The following is a 12,315-nucleotide window of genomic DNA, read 5'->3' as shown; positions in this document are numbered from 1 at the left end:
CTGCTCCCAAGAGCCATCTGGCCAACCTCTGACTATGAAGGGCAAGAAATAAACCTTTATTGTTTAATCCACTGAGATTTGAAGGTTGTGCATTCCAGCAGCAGCGTTAATACCTCAACTAACACACACACAGAAAGTGCTTGGTAAATGTTGGCCATTATTATTAATAATATTTTTATATCACTCTTTAGTTTATAAGCAGTTTATAAATAGCTGATCCTCACAGCACCCACGTGAATGGGGTATGGAGAAAGATTACTGCTCAATTTTATAAATGAGGAACCTGAGATCAAAGCGTGCTGGTGAATGGAGGTACCCACTAACCACACACAAGCAAGGAAGACACACAAGCAAGGAAGTCACACAACCAAGACCAGAAGCATCATATGTGACTCAAGCCCCTCTTACCCTGCATGCCCCTGAATGCTTGTTCTGCTAGGCCACATAAAGCACTAGCCCCCCTAGTATCCATCCAGGCCAGGGGGTGATAGTAATCTTTGGGTCAGTGGCAGGACACAAAGAGTTAGTAATTCCTGACAAGCCTTGTACAAGGGCAGGTAGACAGATACTAGAGCCAGGTGAGTTGACATCGTCATTGGTTCAGAAGCCCACATGCCACCACAGAAGGAACAAGGAGATGTGGATTCTAGTTCTGGCTCTGCCACCATCTTTCTGAGTGACTCTGGGCAAGTCACCGTGATCTCAGGACCACAGTTCTGAGTCAAAGTGTATAGGGTAACATCAGGACAGAGGGTGTAGGCTTGCCCCAGAAGTCTGGGGTCCCCAGGGTTACGGGGTGGGCGGAGAGTTCCCCACCTCCAGGAGACCTTGAGAATCCCCTTAGAGGCCCTCTGAGAGTGGGCCAGCTCCAGCCCCCACCCCTGCCCCACGCAGCTGCTCATGCTCCAAAACCCCAGCCAAAAGGCGTCTGTCACCAAAACAAGTGGCCCACCATTCTAGCAAGCAGCAAGAGCTGGAAACAAACGGTGTTTTGTCTAAATAATTGTTTCTAACAGCAATTCCCTTTCCAGGATGACTTTTATTATTTTTTTTATTATTATTATCATTATTATTATTATTATTATTATGCTTGTTCACTAATTCGGTTGAGACACATAAATATTTCCAATGTACAGATAACAAATGCCTCCATCTGAGGGAATCAGCTGCGCTCAGACTGCCAACACTTGTGAATTACCACCTGCCAGGGGAGGGACCTGAGAACCAGAGACTGCAACATGAGATTCCAAGAGGGGAGGGCCTTGCAAGAGGTCACACATAGATCAGAGGCAGGGCCAACATGAGAAGGTAGGTTATCTTGACCCTGACAGCAGTGTCTAGCTGGTAACTGTTACTAATATTGATATTATCATATTGCCATTACTGCTGTTATTATTTTAGAACACATAGACCTAGGTTTAAATCCTGACTCTCCACTCACTAGCCACATGCCCCTCTTTAAGTCTTAGTTTTCTCATCTGCAAAATGGGTAAGTAATTTCCATCATCTCAGGAAGATCAAGTAAAAAAAGCATATTTAAAGTCCCTGGCCTGATCATTCTTAACTAACATTTAAGCATAAGTGGGAAAGGTCCCAGAAGAAAAAAACAGCATTGTGGTTAAGAGCACAGATGTAGAACTGGATTGCCAGGGTTTGAGCCTAGCTCTACTATTTATTAGTGGTGTGCCCTTAGGCAAGCTACTTAACTCCTGGAGCCTTGGTTTCCTTCATCTTCCAAATGGGGATGATGATGGTGATGGTGGTAGTATATACAGTATAGAGTTACAGCTGCACACAGTAAGTACTATAAAAGTGCTACCAATTGCTATTTCCAATTTTACCTCACTCCTGCTCAACTTTTAAAGAATTTACACATTAACCTCTCTTTGTGGCCTGGAAGGTGGGAGGGCAAAAATTATTTTACCCATTTCACAGAGGAGACAAGGAGACTCAGAGAAGCCTAGAGACTTGCCCAGGTCACACAGGAGGTGGCAGAGCTAGGACTTGAATTCAGTGCTCCAGCTATGAGTCCTGAGATCATCCTGGCCTCTGACAACAGCTGGCCTAGGCCACAGAGCAGAGCGAGGAGAGAGAGGCTCCTGCCCCTTTCTACCAGCTCCAGCCCAGTTCTGTGCCAGGCACCCAGTGGTTGAAAGTGGACCTAGGGGACACATGAAGTGAGGAGATGAATGAGAACAGATAATGTTGCACGGCTAACTCCTCAAGTGGGCAGGGGGAAGGAGAAGGCAATAATTCTAACTGGATTGATTTCACCTGTAGAGCCATTAACTTAATGCTTCCCACTTGGTTAGAAGCAAAGCCAAGTGCAGCTGCAGGTCCTTGCCGCCTGCTGCCTCTGCCCTGGTTAGATAGAAGAAAGGGGTCGCCACCAAGGAGGAGGCCAGACTGGGCTAGAACAAGGGTGAGACAAGAAAAGAGGCACTCACCCTCAGGAGTTTTCAAGTGCCTCCCTAAATTTTGCACCCTAAGCACCTCACTTGCCTTACCCCACTCCTGACCCTGAGCAGAGAAAAGGCCCCACCCGGACTGGGGATCGGGACCCCTGAGTTCAAGTCCGGACTCTGCTGCTCGCCAGACTATTAACCTAGGCAAATGGTTTTACCACTTCCCAGAAATGGGGGTGTGCATCCCTATAATGAAGGACTGAAGAGTGACATGAAGCCTAGCTGGGAGAGCTCCGCTCTCACAGTGGATGGCAGCCTTTAGATACTACCTGCTCTACAAACAAAGAGACCTGGTCTTTGCTCCCTCCCAAGGTCAAGGCAGGTAGAGGTCACCATCCTCCTCCTTACCCACCCCCCTCCATTGCCCAGCCTGCATATTCACACTTAGTCCAGCCCCCATAACCTTGCCCAGCCTGCTCCCCCTCCTTGCCCTTCAGTCTAGGCCACGAAAACCCTACTCTTCTCGTCCCTGACCATCCCAGTCTTCTGTCTCTCCTCTAAACACCCCATCTTGCACCCTTTGGCTCCACAGGACACACAGGAGTGAGCATGCATAGAGAGAAGGCCATGTGAGGGCACAGCAAGAACGTGGCCACCTACAAGCCAGGAAAAGAGGCCTCATCAGAAACCAACCTTGCCAGCACATTGACCTTGGACTTGCAGCCTCCAGAACTGTGTGAAAATAAATATCTGTTGTTTAAGCCACCCAGTCTGTGTGTTCTGTGGCAGCCCTAGCAGACTGATATAGAGGGCCTGTGTCACAGTTCATTTGTGACCTTGGATGATCACTTCCCTTCTCCAATGCTATCTCTACAGCTGATAAGAGGAGAAAGCTCTGCTGAGGGAAACTCAGGAATGTCTTCACAGAGAAGGTGATAGTCAAAATGGGGTATGTACTCGCAGGAAGGGTGAAAGCCAGCAGAGGGCTGGTGCCCAGCCAAGCCAAGGAGTCTTGAAACAGCCCATCCTGAATGACCAGGTGAGGTTTGGTCTGAAAGCCTCATGCGCAACGAAGCTGGAGCAGGCAGGGCCAGGCGTGGGGAGTCCTGCTGAGCCACACAGAGGGCCATGTTCTTTCTGCTGAGGGCGAAAGAAACCCACTGAATCTTGAGCAGGGCAGTGGTATGGTTTATGTTTTAAAAGGGTCGCTCTGGCTGATATGTGGAAACTGGATTGCACGTGCAGGTAGGAGGCTGATATGGGCTCCCTGACATGGGGTGGTGGTCTCGACTAGTGCAGCAGGAGGGGGAACGGGGTGAATGACAGTCGGACAATGACCGGACCAGGTATGGTGTTTATCTGGATGCAGAGGGAGCAAGAGGGATGCTGCACCCCCTTCTCCACTTGGGCAGCCGCTGCATGGGACCGGCCCAGGGTGGAGGGGGGCCTGTGGATGTGGAGGTGCTTTTACACATTGAGGGCGGGGCTGTTGTCCACCCCAGCACCAGCAAAATGATAGGTACACGACATGTGTTCAATAAATACTGGCTCAATAAATAAATGTGAAGAAACCAAATGGTGAGGTTATCACCTTGGCTACACCCTTGGTCTATAAAGGTGATCTGGCTCCCCACCATGAAACTGGCAATCCCCCTAATTACTTCTTTGACCCTCCCAACCAGCCACAACCAAGTAGGACCAGAACCAGAACTCAGATCCTCCTAGTTAGGGATCGTGTGCTATGGGAGGGATGCTTTCACACTCAATACTTCATTTTATCCCTGCAAGGACCGTCCTAGGTAGAAAGATCAGCCCCATTTTGGAAGTGAGGAAACTGGGGCTCAGTGGGGTTCAGCAACTGGCCTAAGGCCACCTGGGCTCCCTTACTCCATCCCACAGCTTCTGGTCTCCTTGGGGGCTGTGAACCTGTTACCTTTGATAGAGAACAAGAATAAATTCCTGGAAGTCATCTGCTGCACCATTTGGCTGGAAAATATTTCTTTAAAAAGATATCCTGTCGTCTTCTCCTTTTTTCTTCATATTTCAGAGTCCTGGGCCACAGCTTTTAACTTAATCTGCTGGAATATATAGCCTGGCCATGTATCCTGTCACTCTGATCTGAGGCTTGGCTCTCAACCACAAATTATTTGCACTTCTCATTAATAATATTCATTCATCATATCACATCCAGGGCCCACTTATCCTTCCTGAAACATATAATTAGAATAAAATTGGAATTTCAGAGTATCATAACTTCCTCTGGCCTGCCCCTTATTGTCAGATGGGGAAACTGAGGGGAAGGGACTGGCCCAGAGTCACACAGCCACTCAGAAGCAGAGCTGGGATTTGAACCCCAGTCTTCCAGCTCCGCATTCAGTTTTCTTCCCACAGCCCTTGCATACTCTCAGTGAAGCCAGAAACCAGCAGGTCACTCTCGTGGGTCAGCTCACTGCCTCCTTTGAGACAGATTTTCTGTGGCTTGATTCCTGAGGTCCTGAGCTGCCCACTGAACTCTCCCCTTACTCGCTTCTGATAAAAAGAACTATGCAGCAGAGCCACATGCTGACACCATGGTATGAAGAGCCCAAGGAACAAGAAAAGATGAGTGGAAAGGGAGTTGGGGCAGCTGGAAAAAAAGGCAGGATCCAAAGATCAAAGAAACAAATGAACCCACATTTTTGAACATCTGCTCTTGCCAGGCACTGTGCTAGACAAGGTGCATTCACTTCCTCATTTAATCCTCATGTCAACCCTATGGGGTGAAGATTCTTAATATCCCCATCTTAAAAATGAGGCACAGAGAGGTTAAAGTAACTTGTCCAAGGTCACTGTGCTGCCAGTGGTGGAAAGGACCCCAACCTGTCTGACCCCAAGCCCAGTGCTCAGTCCACATACCTGGCTCTCCCGCAGGCACAGGGTGAGTGGGTCCTCCCCCTCTGTGGGCCTCGTGGCCCCGTATGAAAATGAGACAGGTGTAGCGAGAGATCTCAGGGGAATAGAACAACAAGAGGAACAACCGCAAGGAAGCAAGGGAGCGCTGAGCCCCTCTGCCCACTGCTGCCAGCAACAGAAAACTCTGCTACTCAGAGCAGAGCAGGATTTTGCACATTTCCACCTCCACTCCCTCCCCAACCTCCACTTGAACCTGACTCAAGCCCTCCCAGATTGCTCTTTGGCTCTTTGGAATGTGCCTCCACCAGGAATGGGACCTCTGATGGGCTTCCCCTCCCCTGAACTTGGCCCCCAGACTTTTTAGGCCCTTGTTGCCAGGCCAGCAACAGACTCACAGCCTCCCTTCCTGCCAGGGAGGCCAGGAAAGGGAAGGAAAGGGGCTGGGAAGCCTGGGCCTCTCCCACACACCCTGTGAGCAGGGCCAAGTCACCACTATTCCAAGTACTACAATTTCACAGTCATTCACGTGTCTGCCCTGTGTGAGGCCCTGTGTAGGGACAGAAATGCACAAAGCTGCAAACAAAGAAAGTTAATCTAGTTGAGCCTGTTTCCTCAACTGTGTAAAATGGGGACAAACCTCCTCATTTAATCTACACACAACCCTATGAAGTAAATATAAGTGTTTACCCCATGGAAGTTCTGCCCAGCTCACAGGAAATGCTCAGTAGACTAGAACTATTATAGTACACCAAAGCACAGTCCCTGCCCGCAAAGAGCTCCCAGCTTAGTGGGAGAGGCCCATATACCCAAGCAATAATATTTGCTACCATTCACTGAGCAACTTCTCTTTTCCAGGCACTATGTCTACAGTATCTCTAACCTTCACAGAATCCTACATGACAAGCCCTGGCATCCCCTCATTTGACACCCAAGGAAACTGAGCACCCCCAAAAACAGAGACAACTTGCTAGGAATTTGACCCCAAGATTCCAAGTGTCTCCTCTCAGCTCACTCTGTTACAAAGAAGGCTTCAAGAAGCTCTGGAGTTGAGATCCAAGCCGGAGGCTGTGCCATCCATCACTAGCCCTTTTGGAGGACTGAGATTAAAGACCGGAAGAATCCACGAGGAAACCCCAACTAGCCCCACTGGGGACTGACCCAGAACTCCTGAGCAATAGAGGCCCAGGGGCAAGTGGTTGGCCCAGACAGCGTGCCTGGGCAATCGCGCGGAGTTTTTAGAAGGAGCCATTGGGAAGAACCAGGCTTCCTCCCTGCATGAGCCCTGGGAAGGACGGGCAAGACCCAGAAGGAGGCTGGGCCACAGCCCAGGGGGCAGAGGATGAGGCCTCACCTGATGGCTGTGGAGATGGAGAGGAGGGGAGGGCCCGTCAGCAAGCATCCACAGGACACCATTTGCATCTTCATCCTTTGGGGGAACAAGGAAAATGTTTGAAGCCCTGCCCTCCTAGAGGCTTCACTCTCCTATGTGGGCAGAGGCCTAACCACTGGAGAAGGGAATAAATTCTTCATAACAACCCTGTAGGCCGAAGTTATCATCAATCCTGATTGACAGATGAGGAAACAAAGCTCAAAGAGAGGAAGCAATTTGCCCCCAAGTCAATTTACCCCCAAGCTGAGCCCTTCTCTTGTCCCTGTGAGTCTTGTGCCTTGGTCCCTCATCCAGTTTCTCTTGTCTTTAGAAGAGGAGAGAAAGGAACCCATGGGTCTCCACCACAGAGGCCTAGGGATTGACTGCATGAGATACACTTCTGAAGTTCTTGAAAATACTGATCCCCAGGTCCTGCCCCTAAAGATTCTGATTTGAATGGTTTGAGCAGGGACCCAGGACTCTATTTTTAAATAAATGCTGAAACTGATTCCAATTTGCAGTGGTGGCTAAAAGCGAGAGGACCCCTTTGAAATATCCATTGACTCCCACCTCCATCCCAAGTCCCAGTGAGGAGTGTGGAAGAGTCACCCCCATGGTATGAGTTGGGAGGGCTTTAGGGAAAACAAGTGTTTTCCCTAAAGTCTGTGAGAATTCAGGTTTAATTATTCTTTAGCTCTGAGAGACTAAGACTCTATGATTCTGTGATTTTGCCCAGAGGTCTGGCTACGCAGGGGATGGAGATGGACTCTGCAGTTTCCTGCTAAGGAGTAAAGAGAAGGCAGGCAGAACGGGCTTGGGGGTAGTGAAACGGCCTTACCAATCTTTTATACCATTTGACTAGCAACTAGCTCAGTGGCTAACGTAGCATAGGTGTTCAATAAATACTTGTTCAGTGAATAAAATATTTCTCAGGGTTACAAGTGTTGGAAACCCAGTTGAAACTTGCCAAGATAAAAAAGGGAAAGATACAGGGTGTCCCTTATGACTGAGGTGTAGTTGGGCCTCAGGAACCACAGGAGTCAGGGCCTCAAATGCTGCCAGGTCTCTCTGTCACCCATCTCGTCCTCTCTCTGCATATCAGCTTCATTCCATCCAAGAAAGGCATGCTTTCCCCCATCTGGCATGAAATGTGACAACCTACACCTCCCAAGCCTCACATCCAACAACTCCCACTCTTACAAGGGACCCAAGATTTCCTTCCTTTCATTCCAGTTTGAAAAATCCCAGAGAAGCCCTCCAACTGGCCCAGCTGAGTTAGGGATGCACCTCTGACCAGGTGGGTGGGATTACACAGCACAGACACTATTCCTAGAAAAAGGAATTGCTATGAATCAGGCAGTTACTCCTACTGGTGACTATTACCAAAAAAAAAAAAAAAAAATTATATGAGTGCTTTCCATTGTATAACACAGTATAGTCAATTTTCCATTTTCACGTTATCCTATTTGGTCTTAAAAACAACCATGGGGACTTCCCTGGTGGTGCAGTGGTTACGAATCCGCCTGCCAATGCAGGGGACAGAGGTTCACATGCCAAGGAGCAACTAAGCCCGTGCGCCACAACTACTAAGCCTGCACTCTAGAGCCTACGTGCCACAACTACCGAGCCTGCGTGCTGCAACTACTGAGCCTACTGAAGCCCGTGCACCTAGAGCCCGTGCTCTGCAACAAGAGAAGCCACTGCAATGAGAAGCCCGCGCACCGCAACGAAGAGTAGCCCCCGCTCACCGCAACTAGAGAAAGCCCGCTCATGGCAACGAAGACCCAACACAGCCATAAATAAATAAATAAATAAATTTATTTTTTAAAAAAACAACCATGATTGGATGATTGGGGGTGGTAAGAGGAAGCATTCTTTACTGTTTGACAGATTAAAAAACCCTGAGGGTCAAAGAGGTTAAGTGGGGCCCAAGGTCACACAGCTAGGTTCCAGGGCTGGGACTAGACATCATGTCTTCTGACTCCTAGTCACATATTGGATGAGCAAATGGATAAATAAAAAACAACAGTAATAGCTGCCATGTACCAAGTGCCAGGCCCTTTACATAAATTATTACATTTAACTCCAACTACCCTATAGGTATTATTTTCACTCCCATTTTATAGATGAGAAATTTGAAACTCAGAGTGATTATGTGGCATGCTAAAAATTAGCTCAGAAAGGACAGAGCCAGGATTGGATCCATGATGTCTCCAATGTGAAAACCTGAGCTCTTTCTCCTGCCACATGCTGCTAAAAGGTCATAATATCAGAGCCATGTAATTTTGGAAATGCCAGAAATTTCCTCCTCTCCGAACCCTCTCCCCCATTTGCCAATTACAAATGTTCAGCGTTCCTACTACTATAGAGCACAGGGAACTATATTCAGTATCCTATGATAAACCATAATAGAAAAGAATATTTTAAATGGAATGTATAAAAAATAAATAAATAAAAATAAATTGCCCTATTAAAAAAAGAATGTATATACATTTATAACTGAATCACTTTGTTGTACAGCAGAAATTAACACAACATTGTAAATCAACTATACTTCAATAAAATAAAAAAATAAATTCAAATTGAAGGAAAAAAAAAAACAAATGTTCGGCATTCCTTCCAATTAATATTATAATTCTTTGAGCCCAAGTCTGCTCCTGTTCAGGTGCATATATACCAGAAAGAGGGGTAACCACTCTAAGCCAGAGGTTCTCCAAGTATGGTCCCCGGACTGGCATCACCTGGGAACTTGTTAGAAATGCACATTCTAGGGCCTCACCCCAGGCCTACTGTTATGGGTTGAATTGTGTCCCCCTCAAATTCACATGTTGAAGTCCTAACTCTTCAGTATTTAGAATGTGACTATATTTGGAGATAGGTCTTTAAAGAGGTAATTGATGTTAAGTGAAGTCATTAGAGTGAACCCAGATCTGACATGCCTGGTGTCCTTATAAGAAGAGGAAATTAGGACACAGACACACACAGGGGGAGGACCACATGAGGACACCAGAAGAAGATGGCCATCTATGAACCAAGGAGATAGGCCTTCAGAAGAAATCAACACTGTCAACACCTTGATCTCACACTTCTAGCCTCCAGAAGTGTAAGAAAATAAATTTCTGTTGTTTAAGCTACCCCAGTCTGTGGTACTTTCTTATCGCAGCCCTAGCTTACTAATACACCTACTAAATCAGAAATTCTGGGACCTAGCAGTTTGTATTTTAACAAGCCCTCTAGGTGATTCTGATGCACGGTAAGTGTGAGAACCACTGCTCTAAGCCATAATCAGACATGTATACCTCATTGTTGCTAGGATGTGTGAATATAAGCCTGGACCTGGCTTCAGCTGTGGTTCTAGCCTGGTGGGGGCAACCTGTTTGAGAGAATGAAGTCAGAAGCAGAGAGAAGCAAAGATGAAAGATGGAAAGGGAGAGAGAGAGAGCAACAGTGAGCAGAGAAGGAAGAAGCAGATGACTGTTCAAGTCCATAGGAGGCCACTCTGGGATAAGCCTGGCCTGCTCACACCAAAGTTTTGACACTTAAAAGAGATCTTTGGAGCTTCCCTGGTGGCGCAGTGGTTGAGAATCTGCCTGCCAATGCAGGGGACACGGGTTTGAGCCCTGGTCTGGGAGGATCCCACATGCCGCGGAGCAACTAGGCCTGTGAGCCACAACTACTGAGCTTGCACGTCTGGAGCCTGTGCTCCGCAACAAGAGAGGCCGCGACAGTGAGAGGCCTGCGCACCGCAATGAAGAGTGGCCCCCACTCGCCGCAACTAGAGAAAGCCCTCGCACAGAAACAAAGACCCAACACAGCCAAAAATAAATTAATTAATTAATTTTAAAAATACAACAAATTAAAAAAAAAAAAAAAGACATCTTTGTCAGTTTCGTGTCTGTAAATAGAGTATAGGTTCCCAACAGATAAGGCCTGGTTCATTTCCCTTATATTCTCCATAGCTCTGAGCACTAGGATCATAGAATAACAGGTGTCTTCTAACTAACTATTGCCTGGTGAATTCTTGCAAAGCCACCCCTCCTTCCCATCCCCATGGCCATGGCTGAGTGCTGGCCTCATCGACTCCTGCCTAGATCCCTACAACAGCCCCTCACTGGTCTTCTACATTGAACCTGTCCTCCTCACCCTCCCACATCCTTCCACGTTGCAGTGGAGTGAGCCAAGTAATCCTCTGGCACTTTCTGACCACATTGCTGCCCTGATGACCTCCCTCCAATGGCTCCCCACTGTCTTCAAATCAAGATCCATCGCATTGGCTCCTCACCTAAGTCCTCACCATTGACCCCTGCTCATCTGGGTGGGGTCACCTCTTAACACCCAGAACCTGGGGCAGAGACCAGATAGCTAGTCACCAAATCCATTTTGCCTTCCTTCTGGGAACACATCTAGACTATATTACCCAAACTCCCTTGCAGCTAGATGTGTCCATGTGTTAAGTTCTAGCCAATGAAATGTAAGAGGAAGTGATGTGTGCCACTTCCAAGCTTGGCCCATAAAAACTTCCTGCGTGATCCTCTACAAACTTTTCCCCCATCTGCCAGCTGGAGCTATATGCCCAGGGTGACCTTGGAAGCCACAAGGAAGATTGTAGAGCCTCAGGGAAGGTTGTTAGCCTGGATTAATAATGGTGAGGCTCAGAGTACCCCTACTCCCCCACTGTCACTGACTGAACTTTATGTGAGAAAGAAAGTAATACCTATTATGTTAAGCCATTTACTTTTTTTTTTTAACATCTTTATTGGAGTACAATTGCTTTACAATGGTGTGTTAGTTTCTGCTGTATAACAAAGTGAATCAGCTATACATATACATACAGCCCCATGTCTCCCCCCTCTTGCCATTGACTTTTTAGAGTTTTGTCTGTTACAGCAGCTGGTGTTAGGCAGAAACCATGGCCTTGATCAGTCCAGACTTGTCTGAGGGCCTCCGAAGAGCCTTGCTGTGTCTTTCTGTCCCCTCTGCCTCATCCGCCTGTCCAATCCCACTCACCCTTCAAGTCTAGCTCCAGTCTCCCCTCCTCCACAGCGACTTCCCTTGTCCCCCATGCCCCACACCCCGGGTTCAATGGACTCCCCCTCTCTCTGCACTATGAACTAGCTAACATTTATTGAGCACTCACTATGTGCCAGGCTCTGTGCTAAGGCTTCACAATCATTATCTCTTTGAATCCTCGTGACCAGGAGGCAACGATTCTCCACATTTCAGAGATGAAGCACAGAGAACTAAGTGACTTACCCAAGGTCACTCAGCTCGTAAGTGACAAAGTTAGGATTTCAACTCACAAAGACTGGCTCCAGAGACCCTGCTCTTAATGATGACATGATGCTGCCTCTGCATAGCCCCATCACTATTCTTACACCAGGTAAGAACGTCTCCTATGGTGAGATTTTTAAATGCAAATTAAATATAATGTGATCCTTTAATTAGAGAGCACAATTTACACTGAGCAGATCACGGTTGGTTATAACACAGTGGAGAGGAAGAATCTGCTACAGGGGAACTAGTGGAGGAGGTGGGTGGGGGGATGGCAGTGCCCTGATGTCTCTAGGATGCTTCCTTAGAGGGGCCTGGCCCTTTGTTACTCCAGCAGTGGATGGTCAAGGTAAAGGAAGGAGAGAGAAATATGCCCTA

At 47.6% G+C, this 12,315-nt stretch overlaps 1 protein-coding gene across 1 annotated transcript in view; it reads right to left on the bottom strand.

The window, feature by feature from the left end:
- LOC309620360 (uncharacterized protein) overlaps positions 1–12,315 on the bottom strand; it is a gene marked incomplete at its 5' end in the record, with an annotated part of 185,840 nt that overhangs the window by 101,117 nt on the left and 72,408 nt on the right. Inside the window, one exon of the mRNA XM_082376626.1 lies at positions 6,649–6,723. Within this exon, the coding sequence (XP_082232752.1) occupies positions 6,649–6,723 (75 nt within the window). The remainder of the gene's footprint in view (positions 1–6,648; positions 6,724–12,315) is intronic.

Source organism: Balaenoptera borealis (genome assembly GCF_965194805.1).
Source record: "Balaenoptera borealis genome assembly, chromosome: 1".
In the NCBI taxonomy this organism is placed as follows: domain Eukaryota; kingdom Metazoa; phylum Chordata; class Mammalia; order Artiodactyla; family Balaenopteridae; genus Balaenoptera; species Balaenoptera borealis.
The sequence above is the reverse complement of the archived record's forward strand: the minus strand, read 5'-3'. Positions and strand labels throughout refer to the sequence as shown.